We start from the raw sequence: 19,660 nt of genomic DNA, 5'->3' as shown, positions 1-19,660 counted from the left end.
CGGGCCTATATTTTTACCCAAACCCTCCCATATCCCGACGGCCTGCCCGGCCCGTGAACACCTCTAGGCATGGATATAGTTTCCCTACAACAAACAACACCCCAACCACCCTTTTTCTTCCACAAAAGAGACAACTCCCCTATCACCTAAAAGATTTATTTATTTAAAAATCAAATAAAAATAATTTTTATTTATTAATTTCTAAATATTATCTTAATTTTAATTATAATAACATATAGATTTGTATTCTATTTTTATTTACTTAGTTGTTGGGTGTAAGAGTTAAAATTAACTCGAAAAAAATCGAATTCGATTCAATAATTATTAATTGACCCAAATTCTAACATTATAATATTTAATTCAAACAATTCATGATCCTAACAAAAATTAGTATCATTGAAACTAGATCGAATTGAATCAATTATTCGAACAAAGTATTGAACTAGCACCCAAGTAAATCATAAAAAAATTAGACGGTTTGATCAATTTGATCATTAGTTAAATTCGAGCTTCGAATTTTAAAGATAATATTATTAATAGAAACACGTGAAAATTCAAGTTCGACTCGACCCAGTTGTATGTGATAGTGAGAGTGTGGTAAGACACGCGTTTAGAAGAGGAAGTGGGGGAAGAAAAGTAGAAGAGCCGTGGTGATATTGTATTACAGCACAAATCTAAGATGGAAAAAAATTGTAGAATAGGGGGTTGATAGGGCAATAATAGGGTTTTATAGGGTTCACATGTCGAGGTTAATATGGCTCGGTTTTTTTTGCCCCTATAAAGAGATTGGTTGGGTTTATTACCTCGAGCCCAACGAAGATGACACACCGGTTCATAAAACCTGCGAGATCTTTCTTCTTCTCACTGTCTTTGTCTCTCTTTGCCCTACCAACCTTCTTTTTTTCTCCTTTACTTTCAATCTCACTCGCTATTTGATCCCACTTTTTTCACGTGCTCCTGCTTTGTCATCTTCTTAAGTTTTAATAGGTAAAATTACCTCTTCGGTGCTTCGCAATTTTAATATTGAAATTTTGATCCTTTTAAATAAAAAAAGGGAACGATTAAGGGGAATCAGTCACAATGTTTAATGATTTTTTTGTCAATTGTATACGTTTTTTGTTGGTATGATAATAAATTTAGTTCTCGAAATTTACTCATTTTGTCAATTTAGTCTCATTTAACAGATTTAGCTCACAATATTTACACATAATATTTAAAAAATCAATGTTTAAAATTTTAATTATAGCGATCAACATTTGGTGTTGATTTAACAAATTTAGCCCGCAACGTTTACACATTCTATCAATATCTACATGAAATATATAAAACATCAATGTCTAAATTTATTATCATACCAATTAGTATAATTGACAGAAAATATTAATGTCGTGATTAAACGTGGCAAAAGTTAAATTATTTATTAATTTGAAAAATAAATGTACCAAATTGAACATTAATGGCAAACTTAGGCGCAAAAGAGTATATTTACGTTAAAGGAAAAAGTATGGCGCGTGCAAATGGGCGAGTTTGGGGACAGTAAGATTTAAGAAGTAGCATTGGATTTACTGCAAAAAGGGAAGCCTACGAAAATAGTCAGTGAAAGTATGTTTAATAGAAGAAAACGTGTCAGTGTTTTATTGGTCTGTAGAGCAGTGGTCAGTCACAGACTGTCGTGCCAGATCTGGGAATTTTGTATTTTATACCATATGTAAAAAATGTCCAATTCCAAACAAAATGGAAGAATTACAAAAATAGAAATAAAAATGTCTGAGAAAGTTTTTGTTAATTCATATATAACTATTTGCCTAAGTCCGAAGGATCACTTATGAAAAAATATTAGATTCGAAAAATGAATTTGAAGAAAAAATAAATCAATTTAAAAAATAGATCAAGCTCGAACTTAAATATTTTAAATTTGGTTCTGTCCGATCAATTTTTAAAGTTTATAATATTTTATATTAGGAATTTTTATTAATTTATTTTATATAAAAAATTAAAGAATTACAAGAAAATATTTAGTAGTCGCATCTGAATTCGATTCGGGTCAGACAAACCTCTCGCAATATTATTTTTTCAATCCATTAAACTTGAACTCGAGATTTATTTAAACATGATCGAATTTATTACTATTTAAAAGTAAAAATATTAAAAAAAAAACCTTCCCTATAATTAGTTATGGGTAAAATTATTTTTCACTCCACTTGGTGTACAAATAACACAAATTTGGGCCTTAGGTTTAGCATTTGGGCCCAATATAAGGACAATAGTGACGCTTTGTTTGGGATTAGCTACGTAGACATGAATTATAATAAAAATTAAATAAGATATAAAATACAAGATAAATTTACGGTAAATTATATTCATGGTCACTCTAATTTTTTTTTTCTCAATTTACTCACTGTAAATAAGATAATTGTACAAATTAGTCATTACCGTTAAAATTTCTGTTTTTAAAGGATTGCTGACGTGGCACATTAACTCATTAAGTAATTGACATGTGCCATTTTTTGTTGACTTTTGACTAAAGTTTAGGGGGAGAAGTTTTGGACTATTTATAGGGAGATCCCTAAACTTTATTCAAAAGTCAACAAAAAATGCCATATGTCAATCACTCAATGTGCTAACGTGCCACATCAATAATCCGTTAAAAGAAAACAAAAACTTTAACAATAATGACTAATTCGCACAATTATCTTGTTTAGAGTGGCTAAATTGAGAAACAAATTTGGAGTGGTCAAAATAGGACAAACCTATTTTAGAGTGACCATGAGTGTAGTTTACCCATAATTTTAAAAACTAATATCATAAATGTAATGTAAATATAAGAATATAACAAAATTTATAAATAAAAATAAATTAGTGTAAAATTAAAGTAGTTTTTACATGCATTCATGATTTTTTGTATAATTAATATCTTAATGATTTAATCGTCATATTTTATGTTTCATCCAGGATAAGTTTAGAGTAAATTAATTTTTTTGATTGTTTACTTTATGTAAAGAAATTTAGATAATTTTTATTTAGATATGATATAAATATCGGATCAGTTCAAAAAAAATCATGCACGATAACCCTATAATTATATTGATAAATTTAACTATTTAATTGTTAAAATATAAACCATAAAAAAATATAAAATTTATAAAAAAAATCTTAAAAAATTATTATCTTATAAAAAAATTATGAAATATTTAATACCAAAAGCCTAAAATATGATGAAATGAGAAATACCCAAATCAAAATCACAATGGATGGACATAGATGTATTTGACTGCCTTTTACAGATGATTTTGATGGGCAAAGCTTTGGAGGCCCCTACCCTTTTCTCCCCACCCAATGGATCACTTTCTCCTTTATTTACTAATTTATTTTGATGGATGAGAGTGTTTGATTTTCAACCATACATTGCTATTAAAAAAATTAGAAAGTTTATGGTACATTAATATCAATCGATGAGTAGAAAAACATATTTTAGATTTAAGTTTATCTGATAGTAAGTGTTGAAGAGCGGGTAATAAAGCTGTTCAGATTTGTGAACTAGAATGACCCAACTCGAACCAACAACCTCAACCGCACAGATCATGTAGATTTGATTGCTATTTCCTTGACGGATCCAACCAAGTACTTAATTAGACACGCCAATATGTTTTTCGGTAGATTGAATACGACACACAGTCTATTCAGTACTTCTAACTGTATGTCTATCAACACCGAATCAACGAATGCTTTTTTATTTAGTGTTAATACAACTTTGTGAAACGACAAAAGTCTATCTTTTAAATCGGAGAAGCAAAAAATACAAAAATAAAAATTTTTAAGTACAATTTAATTAGGGAAAGGAGATGAATTGAAAGCAATTCTCCAAAACGAACGTATAGGGACTGCCAGTTTATGTAGAAAAAAATATTAAAAAGTTATCAATAAAAATTAAAAGATAAAATACTAGAAAATTAAAATATCATCTTAATAAAAAGTATAAATATTATTTTTTTATAAATAAATTCCCAAAATAAAGTTATCAAAATTATGTCATGGTAGCTCAAATTGTTTACGACAGTTCGGATTCTATCTCTTTTTGACTATTCGATCTTACTTTTACACCGGATCAAAAATTAAATAATTTATCAAAATTAAGCACAATAAACATATAAATTGGGTCTATTATCACATGCTAGTGTTTAACGATACTTTCGTAACACCTTTAAATCAGGGTTACGACGTAACAAGACTAAAATATTACAAATCAGTAACGTTAGTGACAGTTTTTACATTTTTTTTTTGTTTTTATCGTTGGTTTTAAGTTAACTAATTATATATTTTTAGTTTATTTAGTTAATATAAGTAATTATTATTTAAAGAGACACAATTAGTTGATTTTATTTATTTAAAGACACGCAAGGTTACAATTTGATTTCTGATGATTTTGAGCTCCAACATTGGTTGTGGACTCGAAGATACATGTAACACGGGTTTAGCTCGAACGAGTAATCTAATGTTGTTTTATAGGTTAAGCCCGAACGGGTAACCTTACGTGTATACACAGTACTGGTCAGGTTATTTATTGTGTCGATAAAGGTTTAGTCCGGACGGATAAACTAACACTAATGTATGTGATTAGCTCGGACGAGCATCAAATGTGATATGTACTTATGTATTGAGTTCTTTTACAATAATTCGTAAGGTAGTATAAAAGATAAGAAATGCGGAAATTATAATATCTACATTGACAAGTGGTGAATAGAATTTGGTATATTACCATTTGGAAATTATAAATGTGATTACGTACCAAATCTTACCTTGTTGATGTTGTTGTGTTATGCCATGATAGGTGTTTAGACTCTGCCTAGAGAAGAAGCATGTATCACACCCTTAATAGGCCAGGTAGGGCGGATGGTGTTGGCGATGATTACAACAATTTTGTTTTTAAATTCATTAACGTCCACCATGTCTAAAACGTGTTAGAAAATTCCTAACAAGCTAGACGTGGAAATTATTTGAGTAGAGTCGACACTAATCAATTTAAGGCTAAGCGTAATTAGTTACTTATGTAAAATCGAGAGTTTGGTATACATACAAGTACATGAATATATATATTGTGTTTAAATGGGCCGTGAGAATTGATTATCGGCCCATATAAGCACCACAATCTTATCTCTAAATCAAGAAAACAGAAAATCCATTTGAATTTTAGTGTTGGTTTGGATTCCCATTTGAATTATTAAATTTTAATGATAAATGAATATTTTTTTTTAAATCCAAATAAAGAAAAAAATGTATAGTGAGGCCCAATGGGTAGGGTTGGCCTTATATAGTTGCCTACCAGACCTATCTAAGGGTAGGGTAGTTTATCCAACCCGATAGGCCCGACTCGACTTGAGCTGGGATTGGATAATGATTTTGCACCTCAAGTTCAACTCGATCTGATTTCAATTTAAATAATAAAAAATATTTTTTAAATTTAAAATTAGTTATAAAATATATAAAATATCAATTAAAAATATATATATTTTGAATACTTTATTAATTTTTGAACATTAAAAAATGAACTTTTTTAGGCAGGTTGAGTTGATCTAAAAATAGGCCTGGGCATGAAATTTTTTTTTGAAACCGAGCTTCTGCCCGACCTATGAGCAACTCTACTGCCTACCCATCTGGGGTCACAATTTAAATTAAGAATTTGGATAATATTTGAACTTGAATTTTAAAAATATTGTTTACTGCATATTCAGACAGATGAAGATAATTATTTCATATATGTATTATTTAAATCTGCATTGATTATCCGAATAACAAATGTGGACACGGATTCGAATATCTGAATCCACCAATCAATTCTGATTTTATATATAAATAAAGAGAATTTGAATGAATTTGGAATTTTATAGATTTGGATATATGAAGAATGATTTGAAATTCTGGTTTTTTTTTTTGCATTTTTGAATTTTTAACTGATAATAGTATTTAACTTTGTTTTGATTAGTATATTCAATTAATTTGTGGACGAGAAATGTACGAGTTTTTAAATAAATTCACATATTTGAATTCAAATAATTCAAAAAATACAGATATCTGACTTGCTGTCATTCTTAACTCATGTACGAGGTTTCTTGTGATTTGATGTTTAATCTTGGTCTAATTTTGCTTTCAATTTCTATATTTTTGACATATTTAAAATTTAATCTCTCTACTTTTAATCCAATAATTTAATCCCTTCACTCTTTGATATTTTAATTGAAGTCTGATTGACAATGTTTGATAAGTCATTTGGTACCATAATTTGCCCCTCTTTTTTTTTTGGTAATGTAGTACCTGTATTTACTGAAAGTTATACATTTTAGTACTCAAAAGTAACAATCTTAACTTATTAGTGTTTAATTTGGTTTTTAGGGTTAATTTGACGAAAATTCATAATTAACTAATAATATTAACAAATAATTTTCATGAAATTAAGGGAAAAGTACACCGTTAGTCATTAAAATTTTATTAAAATAACATTTTAGTTACTAAACTTTCAAAAGTGACAAATCAATAAATAATGTTTACGAAAAGCGACAAATCAGTCACTAATGTTTTCGGAAAGTGACAAATTAGTCACCCGAGCCCATTTTCTATTACAGGCTAATGGGACAGCTGACGTAGCGTATTAGGGTGCCATATTGGACATGACTGAATGTCCATTCAATGGGTAATTAATTTCCATCGTGTGATTCGAAAAAAAATTAACTTAATGTGCCAAAAAAAAAATAAAACATGAGAAGAAACTAACAAGATACAAACAATTTGGTTAAATAAAAAAAATCGTTTAGGAGAAAAAGGAAAACGATTGAAATTTTTAGGGAATTGTTGGAGAATGGATTGAAATTATTCGAAATTGGGAAATCATTATGCAAATTTTCAACATCGTCAGAATGGTTAATAGAAGAGAACCAGCCGAAGGTGTTCCATCGATTGTAACGGGTAGCACAACAAAATTACAAATAACAACATCATCAACCATATTTTTCTCTCCCTCCTTGCATCCTCCATTGCCCTGACTTTTTTCAAAAGACTCAACAACACGATTCGTGAGTGAAGCGTCAATGGTGGATCAAACTAGGCGAAAAAATGACATGCATTTTGAAACCCATTCCCATACTTATTGCACCCAAAAAACTTCCTACTTGAGTTGTCATTGGACCAAGAAGAAGTCCTTAAATTGGCTGGGTTTTCACAGTAGCACATCAAAATCACAGTGGGTATCTCCATTTATTCTCATTCTCATTCTTCTTCAGGCTAGGGTTCCTCTATTTAGTTGGTAATCCTTATAAATTGATAAAAGCATTTGATATGGACATTAGGTCATGTCTAATGTGGCACCCTAACAGGTCACGTCAACTTTCGGTTACGTTTGTAACGAAAAATGGGCCCGGGTAATTGATTTGTCACTTTTGAAAGTTTAGTGGCTGAAATGTTATTTTAATCAAAGTTTAGTGATTGCTGATGTACTTTTCCCTAAAATTAACCATAAAACTAAAACACACATAACCATTGGATTATATTTAACAAATTAAAAAAAATAAATAGTTATTGGACATTGGATTAAAGAGTAAATTGGTCATTTTTATTAAAAATTTCATTCATTTCTACTGTTAAAAACTGGCATGTCTGGCAAAATAACCAATGACACGTGCGTACCCCTCATGTTGACATATAAAGACTTAGTTTTTAATAGTAGAAATGGATAATTTTGTTAACAGAATGATTAATTTACTCTTTGATCTAGCATATAATAATTAATTTGCCATTTTTTAAAGTAGATTAGTCAAAATGCAATTCAACTCTTAATATAAGAGCCTTTATGGTACTTTTATCCGATTTATTTATATTTTCCCAAGGCTTTATGTTGGTCACATGAACAAAATTTTAAAACGAAATATCATATAATCGATAAATTAGAGTTGAATTACATTTTGTCTTCTCTACTAAAAAAATGAGCAAATTAGTCCATATACATTAGATCAAAGAGCAAATTGGTCATTCTGTTAAAACTTTTATCCATTTCCACCGTTTTTAATAGAAAGAACAAATTTGCTCTTTCATCTAGTGTACACGGGTTAATTTGTCTAATTTTTAGTAGAGAAATTAAAATGCAATCTGACTTCTCGTATAAAAGTTTCCAATTCAATGAAACTCATTAAACAGTGTTATCAATTACACTTCAATTATTGAACGAGATACTAAATTTTAAATATTTGAAAAGTAAGGGGAATAGTAGCAAAATTAGACTTCTAATCTTTTGACCCCTACTGGTAAACAAAATTTGATTTTTCTGGGGAAGAAAATGGTGACTAAAAAAAGAATGGACAAATCATTGAAAAAGGAAAAAAGAAAAGCCAAAAGCCAAATCTGGGTTTTTAATTAAATCCAAAACCAAAACAAAACTACGACCGTTAAATTCTTCAAATAATCGAAAACAAAATGGAAATGAACAAGAAAATAAATATAAAAAAAACGCCCCCAAAACAAACAAACACTTCCCTTCTTTTTCTTCTTCTTTGTTCTTTTCATTTTTCCATCAGAATCTTTCTATTCACCTCTCTCTTTCCATCTCTTGAAATGATGTTTAAAACGAAGCTAGAATTGCAAAATTGAAAACCCAGATTTTGCATTCGCTGAAATGGTGGTTCCCTTTTTTAAATCGAATCAAAGGACCAAATATTGAAGGAAAAACAAAAAACAAAGGGGTACCCAGAAAAAAATAGGGGAAAAATTCAGAACCCATGGAAGGTAAATGCTTTAGTTCCTCAAAGCTTAGATCGAAGTTTTTTTTTTTTTGAGATTTGGGTTTTTTAACTTTGAGTTTTTTGGTGTTTAAAAGTTGCATGCACTGAGAAATTTTGATATTGGTTGGTTCAATAGAAAATGGAGTCTAAAAATTCTAGCCATGATCTATTTTTTTTCCAGCATTTAAAAAAAACTATGATTTTTTTTTATATATTTTTTAGTTTTTTTGTCTTTATTTGCTTGGATTTCATTTTATCAATTATTTAATTTTGTTCTGGAGGTGAGATTTATTCTTGTAATAATTCATTTGTTCTTCAAATATTATTATCATGGTTGAATATTTCCTTTAGAAATGTTGTTTATAATCTTAATTTCTTATGATTAGATGTTGTTCTAATCACTTGGAAGTTTGAACCATTGTAAAATTCATCCATGGCAGCCCTTGTTTTTATTAAGTTATTCGAGGAAAATACGCGGTATTCAGTTCTAATTGTTGCATGTTGTAAATTGGAAATGCCATCAGATCATGAACCTTAGATTGTTTGTTGTATTGATAGGTGATTGTATCAATGAATGGCATCGTGTTCTAGGTTTCAAGGTTAATCTGTATAAAGGGTGTTTATGTGAACGTCTGAAATTTACGCTAATACGTTCGGTTGATGGATTAGAGAAATTTCGGATACTTCACTAATCCGACAACCGATCCATGAATTTTTTCGTTTGGTTCACTGGAAGATGGGACCAATGCATGAGGTTTCTTGGTAATGCAGAAGTTATCTAATGGGGAAGATTGTGTATAAGATCGTGTATTGGTTGGAAGTTTAGTCGTATTAATTTCTGTATGTTAGATTGCAGGGAGCTATAATAATGATACGAAAGAATCTAAGAATGAAGATATCGATCTTTCTTTCTTTTCGATATTCGAGGTTGAAGGACAGCCGGATCCAAGAGGCTTGGACTGTCGATGCTTGTGCTTAAAATGCTACGTGTTTCCATTGGTTATTTCTCTCGAACCTGAGAGATCAGTTCGAGAGAAAGATAAAGTGCGGCCTTCTGGAGTTATTCGTGCTATGACCCGTCTATTCGTTTTGAATTGTTGCATGTTACCTTAGATTGTTTTTGTATTGATAGGTGATTGTACCAATGAATGACAACGTCTTTGAATCATGTTTTAGGTTTCGAGCGTAGTCCAGATTAAGGGTTTTATGCAAAAGTCTGAAAATTTACACATTTTCTGGAATTCAGGACGAGAACTGCAAGAGTTCTTTAATGGGGAAGATGCTAGCTAACAGCGATTTTGTGAAAGGTCATAAGTTCATGTATTTGGTCGTAGGTTTAGTTGTACTATTTTCTGTATGTTACATTCAGGGAGCTATAATAATGATATGAAAGAATCTAAGAATGAAGATATCAATTTTTCGTTCTGTTTTAGTATGGGTGTTTAAAATGGCAGAAGGAATATTGTGAAATTGTTCGTCTGATTCGGAGTAGTTTACGTGAGGTTTTTGTTTTACTTTTCGTTAATCTGAATTGCCCTCGTTCTCGCTTTTATACTATTTTATGTAGTTGGCTAGTATACATTGTACTTCTTCTCCTATTATGCTTAATGTTATTGAATCTATTACTTTTTTTTCTACTTCTATGCACTCGTTTTCAATTCAGGTGAAGAGCAGACCGAAGAGAATAAAGTTTCTCTAGACGTGAATAAGAAACGAACCGTAAAGACACCGGCTCAGGTTATGGCTCTGGAGAAATTCTACAAAGGTATTATGTAGTTCTTCATTTCTCATTTTATTTAAATGTATTCATCCATTATGTTTAAAATAGAGTTTCGGGTGTTTTTTCAGAGCTTCGGTTTCCTTCTGATGAAACGAAAGCACAAATCGCACTTCAAGTAGGGTTGACTGAAAAGCAAATATCTAGTTGGTTTTGTCACAGAAGGTTAAAAGACAAAAAGAGAGATGAATATGTTAACGGGCGATTGGATCATTCTAGTGGCATTATTCAGGATCGTGGTAGTGGACTCCGGCAAGATTCTTCTGGTAGTATCAAGGAACGGGATTATAGGAATATTGATCCGAGGGAGGTTGAAAGTGGATTGATTTCTAGCCAAGAGTTTCTAGCTACTGATCACGTATATGACCGTAGGAATCATCAAAATCCATACGATGCTTGTATGGAAGATACATCTTCTGAAAGTAGTTCGTCTTTACAAGATATGCATTTTTCCGAAAATCGGGGTCCTTATGACACTAAACTTGGACAAAACGGAACCATTACACAGATAAACCCAAGGACGACTAAAAACACGGTTTATAAGCCATCGGGATATTTGAAGGTTAAGTGTGAGAGTGAAAATCCTGCTATTCTTGCTGTTAAGAGGCAGCTCGGGAGGTATTATATAGAAGATGGTCCGTTACTTGCTACTGATTTCGATTTACTTCCTAATGGTGCATTTGAATTCCCGAGTAGCAAGGCGGTCAGTGGTTAGTCCAATACCAAAATCTGTTTGCTATATTCACAATTTTTATAGAATCATGAATATTTGAATCTCGTGTTTGCGTCATCAGAGCCAGTAGATGTTGGAGATCATCCCCAACAGCCCTGTTCTCCTCGTATCTCTGGAGCTATGAAGCAGCCAAATCTTAACATTGTAAGTTGACTCTTGGATGCATTTTTTTCATGTTTTGATGTATGTAGTGTATATGCAAACTATATTTACATTATATTCTGTAACAATATGGCCATGCTAAACGGTATTGACAACTAGGAAGAGTTCATTTTTACCGGTTCAATCGGTATTTGAAATAACTATGATGTTAAGGTGTCATATTCAAATCCTGTCAAGAGTCTTATGATACGGCGTTTTGTTCATTCAATGCCCTTGTAGGTAAATGAAGTAAATAATTCAAAGACAAGTTCTCAGGATCCTTATATGGAGAATGCAACCTTCAAAACCATGTACGGGCTCGAAAGACAGAACAAGAAATCTCGTCACCAATTATACAAGTCCCATTTTAACTCATTCCGGGGCCAGAACTCTTCATCGAATATCCACAGAAGTTCGGCCGAAAATGCCGGTACCATCGATTGCAAGCGAAGTAAGGCGAGCTCTAAGCTTGCTGTTGAAAGGATGAGACCGGATTCTTTCACTAACCATCCTGGCCCCAATATTGGGAAACTCAATAATGAACAAGAAAAGACTTGTTTGCATGACAACGATAATCGTACGTATAAGGCCCCGAAGAACAAAATCCCATCTAAAACTTCAAATTCTAAACGTGGATGCATTGAGTCCCCGGGTGCAAGGATGGCAAAGGTATTTCTCCTCACATATGCTTCGTCTTTCAACAGTTTTGTGCCGTGAATGTTTTGGCTTGAAAATTCATTTTCTTTACTAAGGTGGAGAAGCTTGGTGGACAACGGAAGCCGAAAAAGGAGTATCCTGTAGGAGTAAAAAACCGATCCAACAAACGAATCGAGAGTAAGGTCAAGCTTTTAGTCGACTTTGGGTCAGGGGCGGCGCCAGGGGCTGGCAGGGTCCCCGGTCCCCCTAAAATGTAAAATTTCACTTTTGACCCTTTAAGTTTTAGAAGATTTTAATTTAGTAGAAGGTAAAATTACACTTTGGCCCCCAAAATGATAAAATTTTGATTTAGTCCTTTAAAAATTATCAAGAGCTAGTAAAATTGTGAAATTACATTTTAACTCCCTTAAAAACATACAACTTAATTTATGTCATCCCCAAGAAAAACTTTTTGGCTTCGCCCTTGCTTTGGGTCAAATACGCATATCAGGCACTGATATTTTTGTATCTCAAAGGTTGCCAAGCAAGTCAATGTCGATTTCCCGCGACCGAGATCCCCTCCGTCAATGAATCCCACTAAAAGGTCAGCGTGTTGTACATTTTTACCTTGCCCCGGTCCATCAATTTTTATTACCTTGTATTCATCATCCACATCTTTGGACTGTGTTTACATGTTTCAGCTATAGAGCTTCCATGGATGTACCATCAAGCTTCAGTGAAGATGAAGTCGCAGACACTAGTTCATCCTCGGGTTGACACGACGTGTATGGCCGACTGGTTCGTAGAGAAAAGGGTAGGGATTATATCGATCCCTCGGAGGCCTGTAAAAATTGCCATACGGAGTTTTTGTACATTAGGCTGAGAGAGCAATTTTGTTGGTTGTATTTTGTCCTTGAAATATTTGCTCAGCTGTTAATATATGTACAAATCCCCATCTTCACATTGCAAGATATGAGGTTTTTAATATTTTCAATTTATTTTATTTTTTTTAACATCCTATTACCAAGATTTTACTTTAAAATAATGTAAATATCGGCACTTGAACTTGGCAATTAGGTCTACATTAGCCTCTGAAGTTGACAATTAGGTTCATTTTGATCCTTGAATTTAAAAAATCTAAGAGTGTCGCATCATTACGTGAAAAATAATGACGTGATACAATTTCAAAGCGTTATATTCAATATTTTAATAACCGAACTGATGGTTGAACAAATTAGACCACTAATTCTTGATTTAAGTAGTTCGACTGTCGGGCCAACAATAATTAAATAAATAATTAAAAATCTAAAAAATTTAAAAAGCCAAGTAAAACTGGTTTTATATGTATTACTTTTTTTAATGAATTCTTAATTATTTATTTAATTATTGTTGGTCCAATGGTCGAACTGATCGAAGTGGTTGAATCAAGAACTGGTGGTCTAACCTGTTTAACCATAAGTTCGGTTATTAAAACATTGAATATGATATTCTGAGATTGAACTGCATCATCATCTAAAAACTTTTTATTTTCCAAACTCAGAGTGTCACATCATCAAGCTTTTAGATTTTTCAAATTCAGGGATCAAAATGGACCTAATTGTCAAGTTTAAGAGTTAAAGTAAACTAAAAAAATTACAAGTACCAAAATGAATCTAATTCTCAAGTTCAAGGGCCAATGTGGACCTACTTGCTAAGCTCAATGGCCAAAAGTTACGTGTCAAAGTGGATCAGAAAAAAATTCAGGGGCCAATATGAACTTACTTGCCAAGTTCAAGGGCAAAAGTTACATTATCCCTTTTAAATAAAGATAAAAATCTAAATTAACTATTTTTCATAATTTAAAATATACATTTATTAAACAATTCAATTATATTTTATATTTAATTTTTTAAACCCTTAATTTTTCAATATTCAATTAGTTTATATTTTGAAGCTTTATAATATTTTTTTAGGGATACACAAGTTTGGCTCAATGTTCAATTTAGTAATTAAGTTTTTTTTTTGGTCCCAATTTGGAACTTGAGTTTGATTTTAATGTTCATTTTGGTACTTGATTTTTTTAATTGATACTTGATTTTTTTGTCCCAATTAAATACCTAATTTGTTTTTACTAGAGCAAGCGTGTCAAAACATCATTGGTCTATATGATACCATTTGGTCTGGGTACCAAATTGAATATTGAAGCCAAACTCAAGTATCAAATTGATACAAAAAAGATTTAGGTACCAAATTAAACATTAAAACTAAATTTAAGTACCAAATGATATAGTAACCCGTGTTTTCTATTTTCGATTTATTGAAAATGACTTAAGAAAAAAAAAACTTTTTGGGTTTTCCCCAAACATACCCAATTGAAAATCCTACTGTCTGTTTCCTTGTTTGTCCAAACAAACCCAATTGTCCAATTGGGCATAATTAAGAATCAATGTTCACTTACTTATTAAGGTAATTTAATTATTTTCTTTGAATTCTTTTGTCAAAAGAGAAATTGTATACATAAATTACCTAAAATAATTTGTTTTTGAAATTTTTTTGAGGTATTTAATAGGACCAAGGTTACTAAATTATTAGTAAATTTATTTTTTGGTCACTCGACTTCAAAAAGTTATAAAATGATCATTGAATTATTCGAATTAAGTCACTAACTATTCAGAAACTTTTATTTAACTCACTGGGCTGTTAAGTTTTTCTTTTTCAAAAGAAGTTCGACTAGTCCAAGCTATGATTCGACGATCAGTACGGTGGATTAGTACTTATTGATGAGTAGAATAACATATCTTAGATCCAAGTTGATTTGACGGTCAGTATCGATGATCGAAGAAGAAAGTTGTTTGGATTTTGGTTTGTAAATTCGTGACAGTCAAAGCTATTTTATGGAAAAAAAATTGAACTGTAGAAGAAAAGGGAGTGAGAGCTTTCAATCGGTGTAAGTGGTACGAACAGAGAAGGCTATATAACAACGATTTTAATAATCCAATGACTTAAATGAAAACTTCCGAATAGATTAATGATCATTTTATAACTTTCCGAAGTTAAGCGACCATAACGTAAACTTACCAGTAATTTAATAACCTTGGGTGTAGTTTACCCTAGTTAGTATTGTAACATTATGTATTTAATATTAGCGTACAGTTCCATATTTTTCATATATTATATATTATATCTATCAACACGGGCCAATACGTAATGGTACAAATTAATATTAATCGAAATGATTAAAATATTTTAAAATTTTAACTGAAACAAAACATAGACTACTTAATAAAAATTAAAAACGAAACTATAAATACGGGCCGAACTATACTGATTTTTTGTCCAAAAAATAAGCTTTGACCATGTGACAAAAATGGGGAATTTTGCAATCTCAATTTTCTTCAACCTAACCCATTACTAAAAAATAATTATTTAATGTTTTTTTAAATGATAAAACAAATTAGATAATCCTAGTACAATTTTGCATTAATTTGTATATATTGTAATTATTTATAATAATCTTAAAAAATTAAAATGGAAGTCTGATTTTTAGATCAATTGATTTAATTTATCAAATCGATCGAGTTGATCAAAATTCTATTTTTTTTAACATGAAAAATCCAATTGCATGGAGGAGGTTGCCTCTAAGTGTCACAAGGGAAAGCATTCGATTTTTTTATATTGGTTTGGTTAAATTTTTATTAAATCGACTTGATTGATCATAATCTACAAAATTTGACCTGATCAACTTAAAGCTCAAGAATTGAACTGACTTTAAGTTAGTCGGTTTTATTGGGCTTGAATAAATTATATTTATTTTATGCATTATAAATTATAAATATATTTTAAATAATTAAATATATATTAAATTAAGTCAGTTTTTTTCAGTCGGGTTAGTTGGAAATTTTAAACATCAATAACTGACTGAAATAACCAACAAAACCAAACCCATAACTTAAAAATCGCATAAGCTGTCAAGCCAAAACCAACTAAACCAATTGAGTTGATTTTCTCAGTTTTAACCGAAATTTGCTCTCCCCTAAGTGTTGCCCTTGTCATGGAAAGATCCATCTTACAATGTTGTAATTTGGAAATCATTGCATAAAGCGATGCCCTCAATTTTCACATCCTAATACTATATATTAAGCCTTAACGCAGTTGGCACCGTTGTTCTAGCAACAATTAGAATGATATGAAGAAATTTGCTCTCCCCTAAGTGTTGCCCTCGTCGTGGAAAGATCCATCTTACAATGTTGTAATTTGGAAATCACTGCATAAAGCGATGCCCTCAATTTCCGCATCCAAATACTATATATTAAGCCTTAACGCAATTGGCACCGTTGTTCTAGCAACAATTAGAATGATATGAATTCAAACGTGATTATGCACATTTTTCTTCCGATTTATGAGTTGGGAGGAATTATGAATAGAAATAAAAAAATTTGTATTTATTAAAAACCCTCAGAGATGAGCAAAGGCATAGTACTACTAGAACTGCCTTTGCTTCTACCAAATCCGCATTAACATCTTTTCGAGTTTATATATTATATTAAATCAAGTAATCGATCAATTTTCAATTCAATCGATATAATTCACTATTCCAGTTCCATCTTTACACCCTAACTTCAAAATTAAATTTTTATTATCAAATTGGATTAAATCGAAGTAAATAAAATTATCAAAATTTGTAGGACAAATCGCTTTTAAAACTGAGTTGCATGGGTGGTCCATAGAAAAAACATGCTTAGAACATGGGGTTGTCCTCAAAAGGACAAAAATTAACTGCTCAACCCTTCAATCTACACCATCCAACTTAATTGTTGGACAATATAATTTAGATTTTTTTTTCCTATATCTTTTGCCTTTTTTTTAAAGAATTGATATACATACATATATATATTATATAAAATAAAATGTTGAAATTTCGCCGATTGAGTCTTAACCCGATTGGTATGAGTATTGTTGTCCATACAGAAAGACGTGGGTTCGAGTGCGCTAAAGTGCATTATCTTCCTATTTATGAGTTAGAATGGGTTATGGGTAGTTCTAGATATTGTGCCATTGAACTATTTGATACTTAACAACTCAGTGAATTAAATAAAAACTTTCGAATAATTTAGTGATCATTTTGTAACTTTTTTAAATTGAGTAACCGAAACGATAGTTTAGCGATTTTGAGTGCATTTTACTCTTTTTCTTATATTATATATAATATATAATGTGCTATCCTCAATTAGATTGAGTGGTAAAGAGTTTGATATCTTTTAATCAAGGTCTTGAGTTTAAGTATCATAAATGAAAAAAAAAATACAATTCAGTCCTTTCATAAATGATGAAAATATAAATTAATATAAGGTAGAATTACACTTTTAACTCCTCAAAATAGAAAAAAAATTATATTTAATCATTTTATAAATAATAAAAACATAAATTTATATTTTGACCTCTCTAAAATTCATAATTCAATTTCAACCCATCATTTTTAAATTTATTTTTGTTCATATTATTGGACAAAATTGAAAATGGGTTAGTATTTAAAAAAAGAGTTAAATGTATAAATTATAAGTGCAAATAATATAGCTAAGTATTTATAATCAGAATTAATCATTATAAAACACGAATGTATTAATAACTAAAATTTATTAAAAATAATAAAAAAAGATAAATTTTATCAAAAAAAATTACTCCTAAAAAAAGGAAATTATAATAAAATTGATGTTTTACCAACTCAATAATTTTGGTTCCTTTATAAAAGAAGGGTTTCATCATTTTTTTTTATATAACAAAATTAAAAAAGAAACATAGTTTTCCCCCTTTTCAAAGGACCAATCCTTATCTCATAACCACACATAAATATATTTTACATTGACATATGATATTTTCATTAAAAAGTAACCCTAAATCAAGCTATGAAATGGACCAAACATAAATCAATTCAAAGTATAAGAACTTTTTTTTAGTTAAAAAAGAAAACATTTTATTGCCCCAATGGTCTCCAATGGTAAGGATGTGTTCATACACGAGTCTTAGAAGGTTGTTGTGGCTTTTAGGACGGTACGTTATCTCATCTTTGTCTTTTTATTTTAAAAGGGTGCGACGACTCTTGAAAGCCGAAGGACAATGGTGGCTGCGACGCATGTCTGGACAAGATAACACAATTGCGGATTGCTTTGTCAAATTGGGTCCTACGTGAAACCTTTGATTTGGTCCTTTATGAAGTCTCGGGCATCTTTCAACAAGATAAAGCAAGGGATGCTTTTGATCTTTTCAATTTGATGTAATTTTCTGTTTATTTGTCAATGCGAAAGTTAGCTTTTATTACTTCAAATTTATGAGACATTAATGAATGATTTTTTTACATTAATGTTTAATTTTATCTATTAAATAACAGTCTTATCATGTCGGACCAATTTAAATTTTAAATATTTTACCATTAGCCTAATTAATTCAAATTCATATTTATCATTATATTTTTAAAATTAGGTAAATAGTTGAACCGATCATATTATAGATTTTTGGTCTGATTGATTCATCCAATTCAAATTGAATAAATTATTAAAAATTCGACTCAATCAATTTATTACCTTGTTTCGGATTAGCATACTAGCTGGTTACTGATTCAATTCGATTATGAAAACACTGATGAGAAAAAAAGTATGATGGGTTAGGGTCCTCCCATTATTTTAGTGACAGTTAATATTGTACTGAAAAGTAATGAAATAAATAAGAGGAAATAAAAGGAATAAAAGATAGATTTAACAAATCACATATTTAAAAGTGAAATAGGTTAATATTTTGTTTAGGGAATTGGTATAAAATTATAAAATTATAAAGTTATATAAATTATTAAATTTTTTCAAAAATAAAAACAAATAATTTAAATTGAGTCTCTTAATCAGATTAAAAAGCCGATTGAGTATTAACTCAATTGTCATGGGTATTATTGTCAATGTAGGAGGACATGGATTTGAGTGCGCTGAAGCGCATTATCCTCCTATTTATAGGTTGGGGAGGGTTTATAAGTAAGTCTAAGTATTGTATAAAAAAGAACAAATATGATTAGATCCTCGCTATTAAGGTGAAGGTTGACCTCTTTGATTATTCGTGACTACATCTTTACGTGTATTTATATTGTGTTCAATTTTTTTTTTAATTTTGTGTGGCTATTTCTTTTTATCACCCTTTTACTTTTTTTTTTTGCAATTCAAAATGGGGGTGGTGTTGGTCTCAATCAAATAGGGGCTGCAAAAACAAAAGTGGTGAGCCATTATGGATGTATATGACAAACTTCAATCAACCCACCCTTTTATTGACATATGCTTCTTCACCAATTTTTTTTTAATTCTTTTTTTTTAAATTCTCATGTCAATTAAAAATGTATTTTTATTGTAATTTAGTATTGAATTTTATGAATATACAATTTAGAAAATCTGAAGGTGAGTTGATGAAATTTAAATAATAAAATATATTGATAAAATTAGAGATTCATATATATATGTATATATTAATTTATTTCTCGTGCGATGTATGAGCTGATAATATGTATTAATTGACATATATACAATTTATTTTTAATTTAATGCTAAAGAATTTAAAAAAAAATCGATGTTACATAGAAAAAAAATTGAAAGTAAGGAC

The 19,660-nt window shown here is 30.3% G+C and overlaps 1 protein-coding gene across 6 annotated transcripts; it reads left to right on the top strand.

Annotated features, from left to right (window-relative positions):
- The first annotated feature begins 8,345 nt into the window (after positions 1–8,345).
- Positions 8,346–13,018, top strand: LOC107944727 (homeobox-DDT domain protein RLT3). Of its 6 annotated transcripts, XM_041099385.1 has the most exons (10): positions 8,368–8,766; positions 9,612–9,806; positions 9,939–10,069; positions 10,426–10,527; positions 10,611–11,249; positions 11,334–11,416; positions 11,654–12,082; positions 12,166–12,252; positions 12,586–12,653; positions 12,751–13,018. In XM_041099385.1, the coding sequence occupies exons 3-10, from the start codon at positions 10,033–10,035 to the stop codon at positions 12,824–12,826; spliced, it is 1,521 nt and encodes a 506-aa protein (XP_040955319.1). In that variant the 5' UTR covers positions 8,368–8,766; positions 9,612–9,806; positions 9,939–10,032; the 3' UTR covers positions 12,827–13,018. The 6 variants fall into 6 exon arrangements, with proteins under 6 accessions (XP_040955320.1, XP_040955322.1, XP_040955323.1 ...); XM_041099386.1 differs by having other exon boundaries at positions 8,346–8,766; positions 9,612–10,069; positions 12,166–12,323; XM_041099388.1 differs by having other exon boundaries at positions 8,356–8,766; positions 9,612–10,069; positions 12,166–12,247.
- The last annotated feature ends 6,642 nt before the right edge of the window (positions 13,019–19,660 follow it).

The sequence above is a fragment of the Gossypium hirsutum genome, chromosome D08, assembly GCF_007990345.1.
Source record: "Gossypium hirsutum isolate 1008001.06 chromosome D08, Gossypium_hirsutum_v2.1, whole genome shotgun sequence".
Lineage (NCBI taxonomy): Eukaryota > Viridiplantae > Streptophyta > Magnoliopsida > Malvales > Malvaceae > Gossypium > Gossypium hirsutum.
Note: the sequence above shows the minus strand (reverse complement) of the source record. Positions and strands in the feature narration are given on the sequence as shown.

Bases quoted from the DNA above. Each gene is read 5' to 3' on its own strand.
- LOC107944727 (XM_041099385.1), top strand. From the start codon at position 10,033: ATGGGGAAGATGCTAGCTAACAGCGATTTTGTGAAAG. The intron at 10,070-10,425 runs GTCATAAGTTCA...TTTTCAATTCAG, and splicing joins TAACAGCGATTTTGTGAAAG to GTGAAGAGCAGACCGAAGAG. The intron at 10,528-10,610 runs GTATTATGTAGT...GTGTTTTTTCAG, and splicing joins TCTGGAGAAATTCTACAAAG to AGCTTCGGTTTCCTTCTGAT.